The sequence below is a fragment of the Dasypus novemcinctus genome, chromosome 3 (assembly GCF_030445035.2).
Source record: "Dasypus novemcinctus isolate mDasNov1 chromosome 3, mDasNov1.1.hap2, whole genome shotgun sequence".
NCBI lineage: Eukaryota > Metazoa > Chordata > Mammalia > Cingulata > Dasypodidae > Dasypus > Dasypus novemcinctus.
In genome coordinates this window covers 170,091,236-170,116,098 of record NC_080675.1, presented here as the reverse complement: position 1 = coordinate 170,116,098, position 24,863 = coordinate 170,091,236, and the positions used below count along the sequence as shown (strand labels likewise).

The following is a 24,863-nucleotide window of genomic DNA, read 5'->3' as shown; positions in this document are numbered from 1 at the left end:
TTAGGGAAATTGCAATCATTTTCAAAAAACAAATGTGTAAATGTTTAATGTGGAAAAATGTAAACATATGTGAATCGTATAATAAACTTCCATGTATCCATCATCCAGCTTAATAGTCATCAACTCACAGTCAGTGTTGCTTTTATCTATTCCCATTCCCATTCCCCTTCCCCCTCCCCCTCGATTATTTTGAAGCAAATCCCAGATATCATATCATTTTACTCATAAATATTTCAGTATGAATTTCTAGATGATAAGGACTTTAAAAGAAATTACTTTAATGCCATTATCCCAACTTAGAAGTTTAACAAAATGTCTTAATTCTATCATATACCTATTCATTGGTCACATTTCCCCTAAAGTTTTGTGAGGTGTTTTATGATGCTTTTGATTGGCATTTCTCTAATTGCCAGTGGGGTTGAGCATCTTTTCTTGTTCTATTTGGTCATTGCTATACCTTCTTTGGAGAAGTGTCTATTCAAGTCCTTGGCCCACTTTTAAATGAGGTTGTTTTGTCTTTTTGTTGTTGAGTAGTAGGTGTTCTTTATATATTCAGGATAGTAAACTCTTTCAGATAAATGGTTTCCAAATATTTTCTCCCATTCCGTTGGTTTTTTAATTTTCTTGATAATATCCTTTGATGTATAAAAATTTTAAATTTATTTCATCTTTTGTTACTCATGCTTTTGGTTCTAGGTTAATGTGGGTTTTTTTTGGTATATAAAAGCATATTCTGGGCATCGAGACTCATTTTCCACCTTTCTGACTTCACTGCCTTTCTAATTTGAAAAGTTTAACCCAGGAAACAAATCTGGAAATGCCATTGCCCCTGACTGAAGGGGTTTTGCTTGTAATTGTTATTTATTTTGAATTTAAATGAGAACCATAATGACATTAAAGGCATTTGAAGAGGTAGTATCATTACACCAGCCTTTATTGTAGATTCCATTCTAGCCTTTCAGTGTGCGTGTGCATTTACACTGTGGTAAACAGTGGTTAGCATATATTTTGCAGTCTGCTTTTTTCCACATGGCATTATTTTATAAACAGTTTTCCATAGTTGTTACATAGTCATCACAATTATAGTCCTAATGATGACATATTATTCTATCAAGTAGATGGACCATCATTTTTTAAGCATTCTTCTATTACTGAGCATTTATCCTTTTTCTGTGTTTTTATATTGGGGCTAATGCTATAGTAGCCATCTTATGCATGTCACTACTTCATGAATGAATTAATCCTGAGGATATAAATTCTTGGGAATGAGATTGTTGAGCAAAACGTATAAATATCTTTAAGTTTACTAATGTATTTGCTTTCCAAAAGGGAAATCGTAGACCTCTCGAATTCAGGGCACAGCATTTTCTACAGCTTGGCGTCAATTCATCCCCCACCCTGCTAATCATCTCTAATTCCCACAACCAAGGGCATTTATTTTATATATGGGAACGGTATTTGAGTATGGGGATGGACAAAAGCATCTTTAGCTTACTGTGTTATATGAAAAAATGAAAAACTACTTAGTATTTTGTTTTTGTGTGTAAGAAAGAAGAACCTCTCAAAAAAGAATTTATTCTTAAAAATTAAAAACTCAAAGATGGGCCTAGACCCGCACTGTTTTCTGTGGAAGCCACTAGCCAAATGTGGGTGTTGAGCACATAAAATATGGCTAGTCCCAAATTGAGATGTGTTGTAAACATCAAATATGCACTGGATTTCAAAGATTTTGTACAAAAAAAAAAAAGAATGTGAAATATCTTGTTAGTATTTTGTTCATATTGATAATATGTTAAAATGATAATACTTTGGATGTTTGGGTTAAGTAAAAAATTAAAATTTATTTCACTGGTTTCTTCTTACTTTTTTTAACGTGGCTACCTGAAAGTTAAAAATTACACACATGGCTTTCATTTGTGGCTTATATTATCTTTCTAGCCCTGACCTGGACAATCCTGAGGCAAATGGCTCTTGAAAAGAGGGTAGTCTGTAACTAAGGGTCATTTTGGGAAAGAGAAATGAGTCAATGACTAAGGACAATATAGTGAGATTCATAATCACTCTTGGCCTTAAAGTTAGCTGATGATACAGAGGTGACTTTGCAGTTTCGATTAACCTGGGCTGATGTGACAGAAGATATCCTTAATGAGGTAAAATAATGAATTGCCAGCTTTCCACTGCTGTTCAGATTTCAAGGCAGGGGTGAATATAAAACCATCCTCTTTCTTGCTCTTCTGGTCTGTTCAGGTTCTACGCCCGGGACTCTGGTCTGCTGAAGTTTGAGATCCAGGCAGGCCTTCTGGGCCGCCCCATCAGCCACACAGTGCGACGCCTTGTTGCCTTCACCTTTCACCCTTTTGAGCCTTTCGCCATTTCCGTGCAGAGGACTAATGCTGAGTACGTTGTCAACTTCCATATGCGACACTGCTGCACGTAGGCACGTCACCAAAGCCAGCTTCTCTGGTCTTCCAAGACGTCCAAGACTTCCAAGATGTCTTATCTCAGAAGACTCCAAAGCAAAGCCTCTGACTACCAGCAGTATTCCCCTGGTTCCCAACTGGTATACCTCAAATGAGAGCAAGCCAGAGGAGAGGAGTGAGGGTGGCTAGCCTCGCTGCATTCTTTTATTGTCTACAATCCAACTGCTGATTGATTTAAAGTCTTCTTACCTTTTCCCTGTGGGAATGCCCAGCACTAATTAAGTCCAGTTAGTTTTTGTTTTCTTTTGCGTTTTATTGCTGTGAAGATGATAGCATTAGACCTGTACCCCTTTCACGACACTTCTTTGGCATTGTGATTTGCAGCCTGAGACAGGTAAATCTTGTTTACTTATGAGAGTAAGGGCTGTCTTAATAAGAAAAATAACAAATAAATAAAGCCCTTGGTATTTTCTTAAATATATCCTGTTGATGACTGCCTTCTGTTCTTACCACACCAAATGCTTATTGAATACTTGAGTTCCAGGAAGGACCGTGAAAGAGATTGGAGGCCATGAATACAGCAGCTGCTCTTGGGAGAACTAAGTGGCATGTGCCAGCATGGAAGACAGTTATCTGCCAAGGTTGTTTCCTTCCCTTGGGCTTTCTCCTGGTTATTGTTACAGCTGGAGGAACTGGGCATAATTGCACATTCTCTTGTGGAAGCATGCTCCCATCTGTACCTTCTGTGTTGTGCAGGTGGAAGAGTGAGTAGCTGTCTTTGGTCACAGCAGAAACAAACACTGTGTAGCACGTACTATAATTTGGGTAGTGGGAGCTGGCAAGCTCTAGGTGTCCCTAAAGAAATCATACTGGTTGTTCCTGGGCGCCGAGTCATCACAGCTATGTGACAAACACCTGCCAGCCCCCAGCCCTCTTCCTTCTGTCATATGCTTGACTAGTGTCCTCCAGAGAGCATGTCAGCTTATCTCATCTGCATGATGTATTTATACATTAAGCTTCTTTAATAACGTGATTTTGAAGGTGACTTTGAAATTTTAGGTTCTAGAGCAGGCTGTGAAAGGGGCCATGGATGTAAACAGCTGGATTCTGAATTTCCTCTACCATCCAGGCTAACTTCCCAAGGGAACATAAGAAATGGGATATGACATTCTGAGCCTTACCAATAATAGTTCTGTTCATTTCATCATCTTCAAGATAGAACCTCTAAATTAATTCTCATTCAGCATTCAACACCTAGGATTTGAGCACCTAAAATGAGACAGGAAGATACTGTGCAAAGATGCTAAGGCTGAGGAGAGAAATAGGCAAATAAAGAAGTAATTGTAATACAACATAGGAAGCTCTAATGGTCTATATCTGGGGAACAGAGGAGGGGACTGAAGAGGCGGAGAGAGGAAGCTATTCTGGGGAAGTGACATTGGAACTGGATAAATGGGAGCATGTCTCGCAGACCAGGGTGAAAGGGAGAATTTTAGGAGAGGTCCAACAAAGGCCTAGAAGCCTAAAAAGGGCAGTTGAGATTGTGGAATGGCAAGTACTCTCCTATAGTCAGAGCCCGGGGGTGTAGAGGGGCTGGCGGAAGTGTGGCTGAACCGATAGGCTGCAGGGAGGCCATGAGACGCATTGTGCACAGCACTGGGCTTTAAGAAGGGGCTTCACAAAACTAACCCTTAGCAGTTTGGAAAAGGGCTCGGAGGGATCAGGGACTAGAGGCAGGGAGGCCAGACAAGGCAGTTGTGATCCCAAGAAGAGCGGGAGGGCTTGGTCCACACCCCTGGACACTAATGGATTAAACATGGAGGCATTCTCCAAGATTCTCTGTGAAGAATACAGGGTCCCAGAGCGTGGTGAGCTTGTGTTCTAATCATGTATTACTTCATACTCCAGGAGTTTTGTCATATTTGTGGGGCTGAACAAAGAAAGGTAATTTGTTTGAGAAGCCCTTTATCTGCAGCCTTTGAACAATCTTGCTTGATTGTACATGTAGACTTAATGTAATAGAAAGAGCCCAGAGCTTGAAGTCATTGAGGCCTCAGCATGACTCCTTTCTCTTCTGCTTAGTAACTCTGTGACCATGGGCAGATCTCCTAGCCCTTCTGAAACTTAGTTTGTTCTCCCATTCCCTTATTCATTCATAGCTTGGGTCTTTGCATCATGTCTTACTGCCCCTTTCTGAAGTCTGGATCTCAGCCCCCACTCTGACTGCCACCTTGTATCCTTTCACCTTACCAGTGCCCCTGCAGCAGACAAGCCTTCAGTCCGTTGACCTGGGCTTAGTCAGGGTGAGGTTAAATTGCTGTAACCCATAATACAGTGGCTCAAACAAGATAGGAGTTCTTTTCCTCTCTCAGGTAACAGCACAGGGCAGATGTTTAAAATCAGTTCTGCCACACCCGGCCATTTAGGAACCTACATATCTTCTGACTTATTTCTCAGCCATCCCCTGTGGCATCGTCCTGGAATGAGCTGGTGAGAGGGTGAGAGTGTGGAGGAGGCTGAGCCCAGCCTTATGGCCCCTGTCCATCAGTGGCACACATTGTGCCTGCTCATTCCCTTGGAGACATCTGAAAATCACATGGCCATGTATCACTGACACGAGAGCCTGGCCAGCCACATGCCAGAAATGCTTGGGTTCAGAAGAAGGGAGAATGGGTTTTGGAGGACAGGTTCCTACCATTGGCACATTGGCATTTTTAATAGCTGTCACCTCCTCTCAGCTCCTCTCCTCTTATTCAGCCAACCCAGGACTATAGTCATGCCTTGCAATTTCCCTTAACTTCCTTGATTTTCTCCCTCCTTGGGAATTTAGAACAACCCCAACTCTGTACAGGTCTGTCTGCACAGCTGAAAATTGCAGCAGAAAAACTGCGTCTGTTCTTCAAGTCATTATCACAAACCTAATGTGGCCACTCAAGACTGCTGAGCAATCCTCAGATATTTTCCTTGCGTGTTCACTTTCCCACTATCTGGAATTTCTATTGTTTAAACCTCTCCCTGTCCTTAAAACCCCTCCTCCCATTTCTTAGCTGATGACCTTGCTACCTACTTCATGGGAGAAATAGAAACAATCAGGTGAAAACTGCCTGATTTTTCCTTTACTTTGTCTACCTCGTGGCTGATGCCTGTACTCATTCTCTGCCTTTCCTTCTGTTACAGTGACTGAAATACTCCTGCTGCTACCAAAAACCAATCCTTCCTACCTGTTCACCAAATTCTGTCTCCTCTTGGCCTCTGAAGGTCTTTGCTCCTGCAGTTATTTTCTGTCTTTTGCATCATCTTTCTCTTGATTAGACCATTCCATTGCCCTATGGATATGCTCTAGGATCTCTCACCTTTAAAAAGAATCCTGCTTTGGGAAGTGGATTTGGCTCAACAGATAGAGCATCCACCTACCGCATGGGAGGTCCAGGGTTCAAACCCAGGGCCTCCTGACCCATGTGGTGAGCTGGCCCACTCGTAGTGCTGATGTGCGCAAGGAGTGCCCTGCTGCGGAGGGGAGCCCCATGTGGAAGGGGTGCACCCCGTAAGGAGAGCCGCCCTGTGCAAAAAAAGTGCAGCCTGCCCAGGAGTGGCGCCGCACACACGGAGAGCTGACACAGCAAGATGACGCAACAAAAAGAGACACAGATTCCCAGTGCCCCTGACAAGAATCCAAGCAGACACAGGAGAACACATAGCGAATGGACACAGAGAGCAGACAACGGGGTGGGGGGAGAGAAATAAATAAATCTTAAAAAAAAAAAAGAATCCTGCTTTGACCCCTTTAGTTACTATCCTTTTCTCTGCCACCTACTACAGCAAAATTTCTCGAGTTGTCTAAAGTAAATGTTTTCACATCTTCACATCCCATTTTCCCTCAACCTACTCCAAGTAAGTTTCTATCCCCTCACTCCACTGAAGCTGTCACTGTCTAGGTCACCATTGGTTCTGTGTTGCCAATCCAGTGGTCATGTTCATCCCTCTCTTTCTCTGTCTCCCACCATTGGACATAGTTGATTTCTCTATGTATCAAGAAATAACTTTCTGGAAAGTGGATGGGGCTCAAGCATTTGGGCACTGCCTACCACGTGGGAGGTCCTGGGTTCAGTTTCTGGTGCCCCCTAGAGAAGGCAAGCAGACACAGTGCACAACGAATGGACAAAGAGCAGAGAGCAAGTGCAAACAATGGGGGGTGGTTTATAAATAAATTTAAAAAATTTTTTTGAAAAGGAACACCTTCTTCTCTTGCTCTCTAGGACATATGCTTCTGGTTTTCTTCCTGCCTTTCTGATCCCCTTTGCTGGCTCTGCTTCCTTGCTTTACCTTTAGATGTTGGAGCATCCTGGACTTGTCCTTCAATTATCACCCTTCTTTCTCTATGTATTTGTTAGGTGCTTTTATCTAGTCCCATGATTTTAAATTCCAGCTGTATGCTAATTACACCCAAATTTATAACTCCAACCCTCTTTCTTGAGCTACAAAGTCATATATCCAGTGGTTTAGATGGCATCTTCACTTGGATATCTAATAGGTATTTAAAACTAGCCTGTCTGAAACAGTTCTCTCGATTCTCACCCCCACCTTTAACCTGTTTTTCCTCCAGGATTCCCATGTGTCTGTGGTATCTACCCATTTACTTGCACCAAAAACTTAGGAATTATCTTTGATGTCTCTCTTCTCCAACCTCTCCTTCCCCTCCCCCATATATCTACCTTACTCTAGGGCTGTGCCCTGATTGGTCTAAATCAATCATGATAGCCTCTTATGCCCTTGCTAGTGAAAAGAACAGGATCCAAGGCCAAAGCTAGTCAGCATAAGGGGTTAGTTTAGGGGTGTCATATGACCTAATTCAGGACAATGATACACTGAGAAAAATATTTCTGGGGCTTCTGTGGGGAACATTTCTCTTTTGAGACTACTAATGAGGAAACATGTAGCTCAAATTTCCACCATCTAATGCCCTATAATCATACTCAAAATGAATCAGCTTTGGGATGAAAGCGGACCTTCTGGATGGCAGAATGAAGAGAAAAGAACCTGGGTCATAGATGACATGGTGGGTTGACTAGATCACACAACCCTGATATGTACTCTCCATCTGGATTTCTAGTTCTGCTAGACAAGACATTTCCTTATTGTTTAAGCCACTTTTATTTGGTTTGCAGTTGAAAGCAAATCAATAGATATGAAGCGAGAGGCCGGTACCATGTGGAAAAGATTCACGCAGTTGCTACTGACTGGGCACCCCCCTAGATTCAGTTCTAGTTTCTAGGAAGCCGTTAAGCTATGATTCTTCTTCTTGGATTTCTGTTAAGATCCGGCTCTCCTGTCACCTCCTGGAGCCATATCTGAGCTGGCCTGGGTGTTTCTTGTAACAAAGGATTTAATGCAAGTGGAAGATAAAGTGCTCAGCCCATTGGGGACTTAGCCCATATTACGTTCTCAACCCCCCTGTGTTTGTGTTTCTTTCTATTAGCTTTGTTCCTAAAGGATTAAAAGCAGCTCTCAGTAAATTCTAGTATCTTCCTCATTTTCCTCAACTGTCCAATGAATCCAAGAATCTTTGGAGAGAAAAGTCCTTGGAACAAAAAATTGCAAAAAGCAGGAGCTTTCAGAACCAAATTCTTCCCTCGGCCACTTTCCTTTCCTCCCTCCTCTGCAGGGAGCTGGCTGGTCAGGAATCAGTGGGGAGTTGCTCTGGACCTTTGAAAGCAACATTCCATTTAAATGGACCAAAACCTCTTTCATTGGGAGACCTTGCAGAGAAGAGAATATAAATGAGTGAAATACCTAAATTAGATAATTTTTAAAAGAACGGTAGTTTCATTATTTTCAAGTACACGGAGTGACTCCAACTCAGCCATGAAGTGTTCCTTTGTAGAAGCCCTCAGGGACTTTCCTTAATGAGTAGATTATAATTATTGGTAATCAGCATAACAGTTGTCTGCAGTGCGTGCTTCGAAAGCAATTGAGCATATTAAGTGATTTCACTGTTCCAGGGGGCCATTTTGTTTACACCATTAATCTGCTTCGGGTATAGCCTTTATAGCTATGACCCTCTGTTGTTTAAAACACAACATTCTGAAGGCTGTCTCCATTACACAACATCTGATTACCAGAGCCGGAAACAATGTAGGGGGCAGAGAGAAGTGTAGTAGGACTTGGGTTCTTTGCCCACGGAGCCCTAGTGGAATTATGGGAACCACTCAGGCTTGCACACGGGGCCTGGATCAAATCCTACTAGCTCTGCCACCTACGAGCTGACTAAGCCAGGGTATAATATTTAGAACTTAACTGAGCCTCAGTTTCTCCCCTGTGAAATGGGGAAATATGAGCAGGGTCTATACGAGCATTTAGTGAGTATTAATTAAAGCACCTGCTACAATAAAGCTCAGTAAATGCCAGCTGCCTCATCCCTTCTTTCTAGATCTGCTGGCCTGTGCAGGAGGCTTTTCTGCCTCTTCAATGTCACAGGGACTGCACGCAGCCCGGGAAGCGCCTCTTTGTTCCCTGGTGACCAAGCCATACAAGCTGGCTCCTTCTCCAGGCCCTGCCCCTGCCTGCCCACAGAGGCGGGTGGCACCTGAGGTGGTACTTAGTTCCACTGCCACAGCCTCGTCCCCCCAGGCCCTGGTCTGAGAAGACCAGTACATCCCTTTTATTCAAGGTTGAGAATCCATCCTACATACTTTCTGTTTCTCTCTCTTCACACTAGTGTGTTGGTTGGCTTCTTAGGTCTTGCATTTATTGAGGACCTACTAAGTCCCAGGGACTAATGACACAAGGATGTGTAATTCACAGCCCCAACCTGTGTGTTTCTAGTCTGGTGATGTTTCTGAATACCTGTCTCCCTCACTTTTAAGAAAGCGGCGCTTTGCTCCTCTCTGGCTCATGGTCCCACCATCAGTAAACTGTCAGAAAAGCTACTAGTTAACAGTTTTCGCCTGTGGAGTTAGCAAGAAAGAGCTACATGCTTTGTGGAAGCCCACTACTCCATCCAGTGTTTCATTAACTCTTTGATGCAAAAGTCCCAACGCCTGCAGGGAGCTTTTCCCGTGCCCTGGGAGAGCTGTTTGAAAATAACACACCTGAGCACCGGGCCCCCTGCTGCTGCACAGCCAGCCGCTCTTCCCCACCTGGTCTGCCTCCTGGCTCCAGCTGCTTCTGCTTCTCCCTTCTTAACTCCCAGGATGAGAAGAAGGCGCTGTCTCTTAACTTTAAGAAAGAATGAAAAGGGATCTCTCTTACTACTACTAAAAGGAAGGAAAAAAAGGGGAATGGGCTAGAAATATTCTGAAGAACAGGGCAACAAAGATGTGAAAGAAAACTGACTTTTAAAGCCAGTCTCTTCTTTAAAAGATATGGTTGGAAGTTATAAGTTTTGAAATGTGTCCTTAAGTAGGGATACATTACTCAAATTGCCTTTAGATCGTTTTCCCTCCAAGTGAATCATTAAAAAAATTTAAATATAACATTCTAGCTTAAAAAAAAGGTTGATATTTGAAAAGTGATCCTTGACTCAGGGTGGGATAGGGATAAGATTAGGGTAGTGGGCATGTTAGCATTTCGGGGGGTGTTCTTTGAAAAAGAAGCCCATCAGTATCATTTTTTATTGGGAAAATGAAAAAAAATACAGGTTTCCATATTACAAACAGCAAAGAGTTTGAAAAAAAAAATCTTGTCTGATGAGGCTATGCAGAAGACATGGTGATTCAGAACTGGGGACACCCTCAAAATCTTGGACATGAAGTTTTCCTAGTTATAGGGGCATGAATTTTAGAAGGTTGAGAAACATCGTATTAGATAATTATTGAGTCCCCTGAAAGGGCTATCTGTATTCATAATTTTGCAGTGAGGAAGCTCCTTCTAAAAAGGGGAAAAAAGATAAAATTGAAAACAAAAATGAAAACTCATGCATGGTGAAAAATACCAAAGTCAAATGGACAACACATTTATCAAAGAATTTCCTTAGTGTAAAACACTCTTAACTATATAAGAAAAACCTAGACAACCCAAAGGAAAAAATGAACAAAGACCATTAGCAGGCTGTTCACAGAATAACAAATACACATGATCAACAGCTATATGAAAAATGCTCATCATAACATTTTTCACCCATCAGATGAACCAAGGTTAAAAAAGTTTGTCAACCCAGTATTGTCAACGATGTAGGATGCTGTCGCCTACTGCTGGTGGCAGAGTAAGTTGATTCAGACTTCTTGAAAGACAAAACAGTAATATCTTAATAAATGTGTGTAACTTTTATAAGTATGTAGCAATGCAAAACATTTACATATGTAAATGAGATACATAGAAAAGACCCTTTCATTGCCACTTTTTTATTATGATAAAACTGGAAACTATTCAGTGTGCATCCAGGCTAAATAAATTATGGAATGACCGAAAAGTAGGATCTGATGCAGCTGTTAAAAATAAGGAGGCAAGTTCCAACGCATCGATTTGGAAAACTCTCTGAGTCATATTAAGTGAACAACTGTGTTTAATATGATCCCATTTTTTGGTAAAAATAGAATGACTAATTGAAGGTGTACTGAGATGAATATGAATAAATAGAAATAAATATATGCATGCCTGTGGAGTCAGCACCTGTCTGAAAGGACACAATGGTTAGCTCTGGGCAGGCGGCTTGGAAGGAAGGGAAGGTGGGCATTTTTAGCTTATTCTAGCTCTTCAATTCTTTTTACTGTGAACATGTATTACAATTTTTAAAAATGGAACTTTAAGAAGTAGCAGCAGAGGTGGGCTAGCTGAGCCGTCGTCTGAGGCCAGGGATTTTCTTTGCTTTACCAGTCTCCAGGGACTTAGCACTTTCATTCCTGCCCCCTGAGCCTTTCCTCCGCACAGAGGCAGGAGGAGGCTTGGCAGACTGGGGAGGCCGGGCTGCTCCCGCTCCTGGCTGCCTCAGTCCAGCACATTTCCATCGCTCCCTGAGGGAAGAGATGCTGCAGCAGCATTTAACTCGGGGCCAGGAACATGCTTTCCCTGGGACACGACTTATTTCTCAGCCAGCTGTGCCGCTTGCTTCCCAGCATCGGGCGGCACTTACCTCTGATTGCTCTTCAGATAGGGTGGGGGAGGTGGCCTGCCCACCTGCTGTCACAGGCTGGGGAGGGCTTGGTGGGGGGAAGGGGTCTGAACCTGTTCTTGCAAATCCAGAAAGAGGGCTGCACTCTGGACTCTGGAGCTCCCTGTGGTTCAGGTGCCCCCTGCCCTTCTTGAAGTTCCTTATTAGAGCCGACTGGAATGCAGACAAGAAAAGTCTTTTGGGATTTTGAAGTGCAGCTGGGAGTCTTTGGGGAAGAAAGAATGGTAGAGCTGCTTTCAGACCGGACTGGGGTGAGGGGAGGCCCTGGCACCTACCATCTAGGGCAAGGGGAACAAGTCAAGCCTCAGCCCACGGGGCTCGCTAACTGCTCGCTAACTGCTCTTGGAAAGAGGGTGCAGGAGGCCGATGTCAGCAACGACCCCACATCTGCAGTTGCTGTCTCCTAAGGGGCCTGAGCCATGGCTGCTTGGGGACCGGATTTCAGGCCCCAGTTGCAAACTGGAGGCTTTGAGGTTGATACTGCTCAGGACATGCTTTATTTGATGTTCATGGTATTTTTACAATTTTTAAGTTTTGCAAAATATCCTGCCTTTTCATGTTGCTGACAGCAACAGTTCCATGAGCTGAAAATCACTCATTGACTTGGAGTGTGTGACCCCTGTACTTTTTTTTTAAAGTAAATCTGACTCTCCCCTCTCTTTTATTTGTTTATTTTTATTTATCCCCCTCCCCAACTCAGATGACTCCCTTGTCTATCTGCTCGTTGTGTGCTCGTTTTCTTTAGGAGACACTGGGAACTGAACGTGGGACCTCCCTTGTGGGAGGTAGGTGTCCATTGCTTGAGCCACCTCTGCTTCCCCTGCCCATACTCTTATGTATAGCTAATGTTGAGCATACATCTGCAGGGATCACCTCACAGTCATTCATTCATTCATTCATTCATTCATTCTACCAATATTATTTGAGTATCAGATCCTGAGCTAGGCTTGGGCCAAAAGGACTGATAAGGTGTGGTCTTTGCAAATCTCCCAGTTTATGGAGCAGATGCAGAGATAGGCTGGGACTTCACTAGATCAGGTGATAAAGGGATGCATAGGGATAAGGGGAGCATAGAGACACTGGGCCACCTGAACCAGCCTAGCAGGGCCATGGAGGGCTTCTGGCAGAGATGTCCCCTGAGCTGGATTCTGGAGGATAAGAGTTTGCCTGGTTAAAAAAGGGGAGAGGGGGAGAAGCGTGCTCAAACCAGAAGGGGTGCGGGACAGAGGCAGGGAAACCTGAGGGAATTTGCCTTGTTTGGGGAACGCAAACAAGACCTTCAACTGCTGAAGCCCAGAGCTCCCGCCGGGAGTGGACCCTCAGGAGTCGAGGGCCTGCTGAGGGGCTTGCCTTGCACAGCCCCTGAAGAATTCAGTCTGCGAAGCTACTGGCCAGAGTTGGGCTTTTCAGATCACTCTGGCTACAAAGTGAATTTGATGTGGGATGAGCAACCAGGAAGCAGGGTGGTCCAGAAAAGAAGCCTCTGCAGCAGGCAGGAAAGGAAATACCTCTGCAGAGGGGACCTGGTTCCCTCTTCCCTCCCATGCCCCAGGCGTGCTCCCTGTAAGGGAGGAGCAGACCTCCTCTTCTAGGGGCAGAAACGACTGCAGGTTTGCCTCCTGCCTCCTGCCTCCTGCTTCGAGCCTGTGTTCTTACCTCCTACCCCGTGCTTTTCTTTTTCTGATTTAGAAAAGTTGCAGATTTACAAAAAATCATTCAGAAAATAGAGTTCCCATAACCCCTCTCACAGTTTTCCCTGTTATTAACACTTTGCATGTATGTGGTACCTTTGTTTCACTCCATGAAAGAATATTATTATAATTGTGCTATTAATTATATAGTCCACAGTTTACATTAGGGTTCATGCTCTGTGTTGTATAGTCCAATGTTGTTGTTTTTTTAAAATTTTTATTCTAGTAACATGTATACAACTTAAAATTTCTCCTTTTAACTATATGCAGATATATAATTCAGTGGTGTTAATCACATCCACAGCATGGTGCTACCATCACAACCATCCATTACTAAAACTTACCACCACCCCAAACAGAAATTCTTTACCTGTTCCCTATCCTCATCCCAGCCCCCACTAACCTGTATTCCAATTTCTGACTCCGAATTTGCTTAGATTAATTATTTCATATATGTGAGATCACACAATAGTTGTCCTTTTTTGTGTGTCTGGCTTATTTTACTCGACATGGTGTCTTCAAGGTTCGTCCATGCTGTCGCATGTATCAGAAATTTGTTCCTTTTTTATGGCTGAATAATATTCCACCACATGCTTATACTGCATTTTGTTTATCCAGTCATCATTTGATGGGTACTTGGGTTGCTTCCATCTTTGGGAAATTGTGACTAATGCTTCTGTGTATATCAGTGTGCAAATAACTTTTTGAGTTCCACTTTCAGTTCTTTTGAGTATATACCTAGAAGTAGGATTGCAGGGCCATATGGTAATTCTATATCTAACATTCTGAGGAACAGCCAAATTGTCTTCCGCAGTGACTGTACCCCATTTCACAGTCCCACCAACAATGAATGCGTGTTCCTACATCTCTGCATCCTCTCCAGCACTTGTAATTGTCTCTTTTTTTTAATTAGAGAAATTGTAGGTTTACAGAAAAATCATGTAAAAACTCCAGTATTCCCATAAGCCCCCCTCCTAATTATTAACACTTTGCATTTGTGTGGTACCTTTGTTACAAATGATGAAAGAATATTATAATTGTTGTATTAACTATAGTCCATAGTTTACATTTTTTTCCAATATACCACCCTATTAGTAACACCTTGTGTTAGAATGGTACATTTATTAGAATTCATGAAAGAACATTTTTATAATTGTATTATTAACTGTAGTCCGTCATTTAAAAAAGGGCTCACTGTATTGTATAGTCCTATGTCTTACCTTTTAATTTTTATTCTAGTAACAAATATGCAATCTAAAAATTTTCCCTTTTAACCACTTCTACATATATAATTCAGGGCTATTAATTACATTCACAATGTTGTGCTATCATCACCACCATTCATTATCAAAACTTTGCAATCAGCACAAATAGAAATTCTGTACAAATTAAGCAGTAACTCCTTACTCCCTACCCCAAACCCATCCCCTGGTAACTTATATTTTAGATTCTAACTCTATGAGTTTGCTTATTCTAATTATTTCATATTTGTGAGATCATACAATATTTGTTCTTTAGTGTCTAAGCAGATTATTTCACTCAACATTTTGTCTTCCAGGTTCATCCATGTTGTTACATGAACTAGAACTTTTTTCCATTCCTTTTTAATGCTGGATAATATTCCATGTATATATATATATACCACATTTGTTTATTTGTTCATAGATTGATGGACACTTGGGTTGTTTCCATCTTTGGGCAATTGTGAATAATGCCGCTATGTACATCGGTGAGCAAATAACTGAGTCCCCACTTTCAGTACTTTTGGATCTATACCTAGAAGTGGGATTGCAGGGTCATACAGTAATTCTATACTTAACTTTCTGAGAAACTTCTAAACTGTCTTCCACAGTGGCCGCACCATTTTACATTTCTACCAGCAGTGAATGAGTGCTATTTCTTCACATCCTCTCCAATACTTACAGTTTTCTGGGTTTTTTAAATAGTGGCCATTCTACATGTGAAATGATATCTCACTGTAGTTTTGATTTGTATTTCCCTGTAGCTAGTGATGTTGAGCATCTTTTTATGTGCTTCCATCTGTATTTCCTCTTTGGAGAAATGTTTATTCAAATCCTTTGCCCATTTTTAATTGAGTTGTTTGTCTTTTTGTTGAAGAGTTGTAAGATTCCTTTATAAATTCTGGATATTAAACCCTTATTGGATATGTGATTTCCAAATATTTTCTCCCATTCTGTTGGTTATCTTTTTACTTTCATAGTGAAGTCCCTTTGTGCTCAAAAGTTTTAATCTATTTAAATTTTATGTATTTTTTCTTTTATTGCTCATGCTTTCGGTGTAACACAAGGTCCTGAAGATGTTTCCCTACATTTTTTTCTAAGAGTTTTATAGTCCTGGTTTTTATATTTAGGTCTTTGATCCATTTTGAGTTAATTTTTATATATGGGGTGAGATAGATGTCCCCCTTCATTCTTCTGCATATGGATATCCAGTCTTCCCAGCACCATTTGTTGAGGAGACTATTCTTTTCCAATTAAGAGGACTTGGCACTCTTGTCAAAAATCAATTGTCTATAGATATGAGGATCAATTTCTGAACTCTCAATTTGATTCCATTGGTCTATAAGTCTGTTCTTGTACAATGCTGTTTTAACCACTGTAGCTGTGTAATAAGTTTAAAAATTGGGAAGTGTGGGTCCTCCAACTTCATTTCTCTTTTTGAAGATGGTTTTGGCTATTTGGGAGCCATTATATTTCCCATATAAATTTGATAATCATCAAATTTATATTTTCCATTTCTGCAAAGAAGGCTGTTTGAATTTTGATAGGAATTGCTTTGAGTTTGTAAATCCCTTTGGGTAGAATTGACATATTAACAATATTTAGTCTTCCAATCCATGAGCATGGAATAGCCTTCCACTTATTTAGGTCTTTGATTTCTTTTAGCAATGCTTTATAGGTTTCCATGGATAAGTAATTTACATCCTTGGTTAAATTTATTCCTAGGTATTCAATTCTTTTAGTTGCTATTATAAATGGATTTTTTTTCTTGTTTTCCTCCTCAGATTGTTCATTACTAAGGTATAGACACACAACTGATTTTTGAATGTTGATCAATTGATGTAATATGCCACATCAACAGAATGAAGGGAGAAACTCACACAATCATCTCAATTGATGCAGAAAATATATTGACAAAATTCATCATCCCTTCTTGATAAAAACAGTTAGAAAACTGGGAATAGAAGGAAATTTCTTCAACATGATAAAGAACATATATGAAAAACCCACAGGTAACATCATACAAATGGTGAAATACTGAAAGCTAGCCCTCTAAGACCAGGAACAAAAGGAGGATGTTTTTCAACATTGACTGGAATTTCTAGCCAGAGCAATTAGGTAAGAAAAAGAAATAACAAAAGAATAAAAGAAAAAAGAAAGAAAAAGAAAAATATGAAAAAGAAGAAGAAATAACAGGCATCCAAACTTTCCCTATTTGCAGACAACATGATCCTATATATGGAAAAATCCCCAAAAATCTACAACAAAGCTATCAGAGCTAATAAACAAATTCACCACAGTGGTGCTGTACTTGATAATGTAAGGGAGGGCTGGCACAGAGGCAGTGCTCAGTTAGTGATGGTTGCTGTTGAAGGATTGGCTGGCTGAAAACGCAGCTCTCCCCAAGCTGCCACCTCACAGCTGGGGTGTTCAGCTCTGAGCACCCAGGTCATCAGCGCCTCCATGACCTGACCTGGCCTGACCCAGGCCTCAGCCGCTGTGGCCTGCTGGTCAGGGTTGGGCCATGGTCAGAAGTGCCGGTGGCCTGGCAGTGGCCAGGGATGGAGAGGTTGGGATGGGTGGGAGTGAGGTAGAAGAGGTGGGCAGTCATCTGTGGGGGAAATGAGGGAAGTGCAGAGTCAGAGGTGAGGTAGGCCAGCGGGAAGGTGGTGCCTGACCAGGGTTGGGGGCCCAGGAGGACTGCCGATTTGGACGGGAAGGTCCTGGACGTGGCTGACGGTGCTCATGAAGCATCAAGTAAAGACGAGACACCTCTGAGAGAGGCAGGTAATGAGCCTGGAGAGCAGGGGCTCGAGACAGGAGACCAAGATGCGGGAGCCTGTAGGGGAAAACGGAGGCCCAGAGACTTAATTTGCCCCATATAATTTACACAGTGGATGGTCAAGTCAGGTTTGAATCCAGTTCTAGCTGACTCTGATGCCTGAGCTGTTTTCCTGCACATGTGCTACCCTCAGGACTAGGCCAGAGAGAGGAGGAGGCAAAGAGGAAGGGGACTCAGCTAGGGCCTCCTGAAAACCTGTGGCAGGGGGTTTCAAGTGACTAGATGTCTGGATAAAGCGGGAGCGAGAGCTGGAAAGACAGAATTCATTGGGCTCTTGCTGAGGGAGGGAGAATTCTGGCTCCACATCTCAGCGTCCTGTCCTTACTGCCTCACCTCTCTGAGCCTCAGTTTCCTTCTCTATAAATAGGCATAATAATCACACTGACTTTCTCAGGTTGTGAGGATGATATATGCAGTTAGCACACAACACACAGAACAGAGAGCCCTCGTGGAGCACCACGCCGCTGGGCTCCGTGGCTCTTTCTCAAGGAGCACCCAGTTTCTCATTTAGTTGGCGTGGGTGCAGATGAGTATGGGAAGGGTTAACCGGGTATTTTCAGGTCCAATGGTGAGAAAGGACTAGCTTTTTCTCATTTCTAGGGAGACCGTGGGAGATGACGACCCTTGGCTCTGGCTTCCCTTCCAGCTGCTTCTTACTGATGAAGTGAAAATAGGAAGCCATCACCTCTCGGCTCCCCCACTGGGCAGGCACGGCTAGCTTGTCTCAGCCTGCAGACACCTTCTGGGTATATGTAGTTTATATTGTATGAGCCAAAAAACAACAGGAAGGCTGGGGAAGGCTGTGTCCTCTCCACACAAAGGAGTTGCTGGGCCCAGCTCCTCTGTAGCCCAAACATCACAGAGCTGAGGCCAGTCTTACGGGGCTACATGGCAGTGAGGCAGAGCTTGAAAGGGTGGGAGAGGCCACCTAATTCAGAGGCCCCCAACAGTTTCAAGTATGAGGCCTCATTCAGCTATACAGCCACAGTGCCTCCCCCTGGCCCCCCCAGTGATATCTGTTTTATCTGGTTTACTTTATATATTTGAGTGACATGGTAATTTGTCTGGTTCCCCCAGCATTTGAACCTCTATCTGTGTTTGTGGAATTCGGTACTCCATGAGTTCTAATAGGGACCAAAGACCAGCTCCCCCTACAGGGGCCGGCCATACAAAGCATTGCAGCCTCCCTTGCAGCTAAGGCGTGTGACCTAGGCTCTCCCACTAGACATCGAGGCCAGACGGGAGCCAGTGTGTGTGCAGGAGGGGGCTGGGGGGAGTTCCCTTTCTAGGGCGGCAGTCCTTAAATAACACTATTTCAGTATTAGTATTAGGCACTTAGTATTGGTAAAATGAGTAATGACTGCATCTTCTCAATACAGTTCACATCTGGAAACACCATAAAAAATCATTGCGATTCTTCTGCAAGAGTTATGAGGGTCAGGCACAATGGGTCCCATTTAATAGTTGAGCAACTAAGAACGGGAATGTTGCCAAAGGCCCCAGGGAGCTGTTTCTACAGGGCCACAGAGAGCCTTTCGTTTTGTAGTCTTTCCACCAGATTCTTAAGGTCTGTTCATAGGTCTTAAGGTGCTTTCTGAAGAGGGTTATGAAGCTGCTTCTCTGGCTATCTTTATCAGAGTGGAAACAGACTGGAAACGGGGTGGAAACCCTGAGACAGAGTTAAGGCATCTGCTGCGCAGGGCTGCTCCCTGAGGGGCAGAGGGAGTGCAGGGGGGTAAAAACTGCTCATGTTTCTTGGGCACTTGGGCCAGGCACTGTGCTAAGCTCTTTATGTATACTACCTAATTTAATCCTCTCCATTCTTGGAGGTACACACTACTACTGCCTCCATTTAATAGATGAGGAACTCAGGCACAGAGAAGGTAATTTCCTGAAGGTCAGAAAGCTAGGTGCTGGTGGAGCCAGAAGTCAAACTCAGACTTCAGGGTGTACAGCTCAGCCACCCCCAGCCTCTCCACGTGTGAGGGGCAGTGGGAAGGGTGCAGGAAAGAGGAGCAGATAGCGTGTCTGGGACCGCTGGATGCAGGCAAGCAGCTAAGTGGGAAGGATGGAAAATTCCCAGCCGAGCCACAGATCCAAACCAGGGAAACTGGGTGAGATGCTCCGAGGGATAAGGACTATCTTAAAGACACCTGCTCATCTCTGGCCAGGGAGGGCAGGTGGCAGATGGACAGCCATGGAGCCCAGCTGTTGTTTGCAGTGGAGGGCCACTGCCTGCGCGCCCCTGTGGCGAGTGAATGGGGACAGCTGGATTAGGTGTACCCAGCAACCTCCGTGGCCATTGGGTAGAGATAGACAGTAGGCCCTTCTCCTGGCCCTTGCAGCTGCTCTGAGTCCTGAGACTGAGAGCTTGCTAATCTCCATCCCCATGGCAGCAGGAGGGATGGAGCTCGTGGAAACTTCCAACTCTCAATGGCCAGGATGTTCACCCAGCAAATGTCTCCAGATCTGAAGATATAAAGCTTTTCCAAATGATTAGAGGTGCTCCCTGTCTTCTCCCTTCTAGAAAGGAAGATGTAAAACTAGGATCATGGGCCCAGCATCCATAACTGGTGTGAGTGATAGCTCTCTTGCCCCATTCTCAAACCTCCTTCCACACTTTCTAGCCTCCCCTTTGGTTGGGGGTCTGCATTTCATTTGGTCTGTCTCTCTTCCTGTTTCTTGCCTCATTTCACAAAGATCTGAAGCAGCTCTCAAAAATACAGTCAAAGGAATAGGGCAATAAAGTAAATATTTTGAATAATTTGGGGCCAGAGGAAAATAGGGTAAGCTACCAGAAATGCAGGGAATGCTAGGCTTCCTTAGTGACTGACTCATTTTCAGAATCCTGCTTCTGGAATGATTCTAGTCTGCCTTACACTTTAAAGCTCAGAATGACGTTTCAGGTATGTTTTCTTGTTTATATTCCATAAGCTGTTGATCCATTTAATAAATATATACTGAGTATCTATCTAGAAAAAAAAGAAAAACATCCCTACCCTTTCCATTTCTAAATTCTTTTGTCACATTTTGGAGACATCACTACGGTGCCCCTTCAGAATCAGACACTGCTGATGTTTTGAATCCTAGATCTTTCTATACCATTTCAGTATATACACCTGTCTACCCTCTTGTTGGCAATACAGACTCTTAGTTTTGGAATGTGAGAAACATTTTAGAAAACCACGGCAAAATCATCTTTTTAATCCTCTCCAATGTTCCCATGGCATTTTCGGGAATGTGGCTGAATCTGCAGCTGGGTGTTTGTTCTTCTCAGTGTGTGGTTGGCCAGGGCAGGCCTTGGTCAACTGAGAAGGTCAGAGCAATGTCCCACCCTGGCCACTGGCTAAGGCTTTTCCACAGTCAGTCCTTCCAGACCACAAGCAGTACTTTCTTGGCAAACCGACAAGTCCCTGCCTTCGTGGAGTTACATTCTAATTGATAAGCCAGAACTTAAACAAGGAAAACAATGGGCAAGTGACATGATCTGACTTCTGTTTTGAAAAGATCCCTGGCTGTTGGGTGGAAAATGGACTGTGCTTGGGAGGAGGGGTGGTTGGAAACAAGGAGGCTGATTTGGAGGCTAAGGCAGCAGGCCAGGCCAGACTCGGATGAGAGCTGTAGAAATGGTGAGAAGGGGGTAGGTGGGATGTATTTTGGAGTTAGGGCCAACGGGACTGGCTGATGGATTTGGCATAGGGGTAAGGAAAAAAACAGGAGTCGAGGATGCCTCCAGAGGTTTTTGAACTGTACCTGCCTTAGGTAAGAGTGGGAGAGGGAAAGCGTTTTTGTTTTTTTTTTTCCTGGGGGGTGGGATGAGATCAAGAGTTTCGTTCTTGGCCCTGCCAGGTTGAGATGTAGTGAAAAGATCTATAAATTTCTAGGATTCTGCTACCATTTTGCTGAATATGAGAGCAGAGGGTCCCAAAGTGGCACTGTCTATTTTTGGAGCAACTCAGACTCCCCTGGAACTCCCAAGCCCAAGGTAACTTGCATTAGTTTTATAAAAGCATTCATTCATCCATTCATTCATTCATTCATCACATTCATCAAATATTTATCGAGGGCTATGTTGTTCCTCCAGACACAAGCTTGTGGTCTAATCTAAACTAACACGTTCTTTTCTGTTGTTCCATTCAGTGTTTCAGCCTTTGAAGAACATGAAAGCTAGCTGAGTGTGCGATCTGTTTATGAAGGGCACGTGCTGAGGACAGTAGATCTTCCTTCATAGGCCCATGAGGTCTGGCTCTGATCACTGGCTTTGGGGAAGACATGGGAACCCAGGCCAGGACACACAGGCCCAGGGCTGTGCCCAGAACTGCAGGAGGGGGTGGGCCCAGGTCACAGGGTGCACAGATGGGCAGTGGGAGTCCAGGAGGACAGCTGAGCCAGTTCCCCCTTCTATATCTGTGTCCCTCCAAGCCACCATCTCCACTGCTGTCCACTCCACATTTTCCAGATATTGCCATGAGCCCTGCTCAGAATCCTTGGACACAACCCATCTCCTTTGCAGGGGCCCATCCCAGCCTGGCCCCGGCTCCCTTTCCAGGCCTGGCACTCGGTGTTCCCACTCCCAGCCCTGCTCTGTCCCACTCGGCCCCTTTCCTGTCCAGTGATCGCTCAGGATGGCAGTTTCCAGAGCCCGCGGCCAGCAAAGGTTTCCTGCCTGCCAGCTGTTAACCATGTTGCTCCCTGGCCTGTGATGCCCTCAGTCCAGCCGCCACCCTCTGACATCCCCCCCAGCTCCAGCCAGAATGCCAGCCTTGCTCCTCTGGGCCTCTAAAGCACCAGGCTTTTCCTCTAGTGCTTCTCCTTCGAGGACGAGGAACCAAAACAGAAGTCCAGCCATGAAGTCCTGCTGCTGCCCCTGAACGGCCCCACTTTGCCGTTAGTCCCAGGAGCAGAGGAGGCTGGGAGGCCTGTGCTCCTGCTGCCCCCTCGGCTCGGCTGTGAGCTCCTGGAGGGCAGGGCCTCACCTCTGCACCCCCCCCCCCAGCACCCGGCTAAAGGGGACTTCCGCCTGCTCTTTGGAGGTTGCTGAAGGCCCACAGTGGAGGGTCATAGACACCAAGTACCCACTGTCTGAAGCATCTCACAGGTCTGGGTTGGCGCCACCTCAAGGTCATCACCTGGCGCTCGATAGAAACGCAGACTCTCACAGCCCCCTCAGGACCCTCTGACTCAACCTGCATTTGAACACGCTGCCCGGGGATTCATGTGCACAGGAAAGGACGAGAAGGGCTGGCCAAGAGGGGTGCCAGCCCCGTCCGTGCAGGGCTTGTTCACAGGATAGTGAAACGAGCCCAGAGACCCCATCCACCCAGGCAAAGCAAGGGCTTAGACGTTCGAAAAGGTGTACTGTGTCAGTCTAGGTCAGAGTCACAGGGAGACAGAACACCCCCTGGCTACGTGAGGCGGAGAAGGAGCTGTGACTAGAAATTCGGTGCCTGCGGTGCTGTTGGAGGGCTGGGGCAGCTGCTTTAGGGAGGGAGGCCCTGGACGCTCTGTAGACCTCTATGCCCGCTGCCATCAGGGAGGTGGGACCAGCAGGAAGGGTGGGATGTACCTTTAGACCTCACAGTGATCCAAGGATGGGGACGTGGCCGTGGCCATGGCCACGACCGCCTCTTGACTCCTGAATAGACAGCGCGGCAGCTCTAAAACAGACTGGGCACGGCTCTGCCTCCTTCTTCCTTCCAAATCTTGTGCAAGAGCAGCTACCAGGTGAGATTGTGCTGCCAGTCACGGCTGCTCCCCTCCTTTGAAGTCGAATGAGGGGGAGCTCTAAGAGCATGGCCTGGAGAGCTTAGGGGGCCTGTCAGAGGAGGAGAGTCGTGTCCCATGCCCTGGCTGCAAAGCCCTGTGAGCCTGCTCAGGCTCCTCCAAAGCAGAGCTCCACAAGGGAGGAGAAGTGGATGGTGTCTCCCGGAGCTTGGGTGGAGCACATGAAGAGAGCGGGTGGTGGGGCAGCCAGCATGGCAGCGTGAGGAGAGGAGTCAGCTCTGCGCCGGCTGTGCTGCTGCCATGTGGTGGGGCAAAGCTAGGAGGGCGCCTGAAGCTCCCTGTGGCCCAGGGGGCACTGTGGAGGGCGCCGGCCTTGGCCCAGAGCACTGGCACCCCACCCCCTGTCTCATGGGGCCCCAGGGTCCCTGCAGTGAGGGGTTGGGTGGGGTGGGCCACAGGGCAGGAGTCGAGGAGGGTGGGGAGAGGTTGGCCCAGTGCACATGCTTTGTGGATGGAGGGGTCACCCTTTTGGGTCCTCTGGGTAGCAGACTCTAAGATGGTTTTGTGTGCAGGATGCTCATTAGGGAGTGTCCCAGGAGTGACACCCATGGGAGAGAGGGGAGGAAGCAGGTTTGGGCAGAGGGAGAAGGTGAGCTGTGCGGCCGGCCCCTCGTCTAATCCAACTTCCCAGGGAGCACTGGGGCTGAAAGTGCCTGTGACCCCTGTGGGTCTGAAATGGCCAAGGCTTCTACCTTGGCCTCATGGCAGATGTGTCACTGGAGGCATGTGACTTGAGGCAAGGCCGCTCTTTGCAGCTGGGCAAACTCCATATCCCCCCTAGAAAGGCCCAGGGCAGAGGCCTTTGCAGGTCTCTGCACAGATGGGTGGGTCTCCAAAGAACCCACCCGTGAGCCCCATGAAAGAGCCAGCCCCCCCCTCCCGTCCCCACAGCACCTGCTGAGAAAACCGCCTCTGTCCTTTCCTCTTGCCTTAGTTTCCCGGGGCTGCCGTGAGCAAGGACCGCAAACTGAGTGCCTCGAGCAGTTCAAAATGGATTGCCTCCCAGCCTGGAGGCAGAAGAATGAACCCAGGTGTGGGCAGGGCGGCGCTGTCTGAAGACTAGGGAGGCTCCTTCCTCACCACCTCCAGCTTCTGGGGCTTGCCTGCAGTCCTTGGAGGGCTGCACTCCAGGGGGCCTGCGTCTTCACAGGGCCTTGACCCCCTCTGTGTCTGTGTGCTGGTGTTTTCTCTTACAAGGCCACCTGGCAGTGGATTAGCGCTCACCCTGCCCCAGCGTAGGTCGTCTTAACTAAGTATACGGGCAAAGACCCTATTTCCAAATAGGGCCACCTTCACAGGTGCCTGGGGCTAGGATGCTCACACCTGTTTTTGGGGTGGACACAAATCAACCCACAATGCCTCTCTGGTTCCATCTCCCCATCCCCACCCCGGAAGAGCCTAGAAGGGGAGAAGGTTGCGCAAGGAGAGTGAAAGACTGGGCCACACCCTCTTTCCTCACTGCAGAGGGTACCAGGCAGGATGTGGGGAGGCAAGAGGCTCTGAAGTTTGGTTAGAGATTCCGCTGGGCCTGTAGATCCTGGAAAGAGAGTTTTAACGAACAAAATAGGATGTAATTTTACAGTGAAAGTAACCAGAGCCCTGGGAGCTTCCTGAGCTGTGCTGAGGGCTGTAGGGGGGGCTGTCCCCTGAACGCGCTGCTCGTGGAGGGGCCGGGCGCGAAGGCCCCTGGTCTGCATGGGGCTGGTTCTGGTGGGCCCACAGAGGGGCTGCGCCAGCATCTCTTCCCTGTCGCATCGTGGGAGGAGGCTCTGGGGGCCT

At 45.6% G+C, this 24,863-nt stretch overlaps 1 protein-coding gene across 5 annotated transcripts in view; it reads left to right on the top strand.

Annotated features, from left to right (window-relative positions):
• Positions 1-2,901, top strand: part of DET1 (DET1 partner of COP1 E3 ubiquitin ligase) — a 37,659-nt gene extending 34,758 nt beyond the window's left edge. For 4 of the 5 annotated variants that reach the window (XR_011648481.1, XM_071214355.1, XM_071214356.1 and 1 more), the window contains one exon: positions 2,248-2,901. Coding sequence is in view for 4 of the 5 variants with exons in the window: in XM_071214355.1 (XP_071070456.1) it covers positions 2,248-2,437 (190 nt within the window). In the remaining variant the exon portion in view is untranslated. The remainder of the gene's footprint in view (positions 1-2,247) is intronic. The other variant, XM_004481077.5, reaches the window with a different exon arrangement.
• Positions 2,902-24,863: the final 21,962 nt, after the last annotated feature.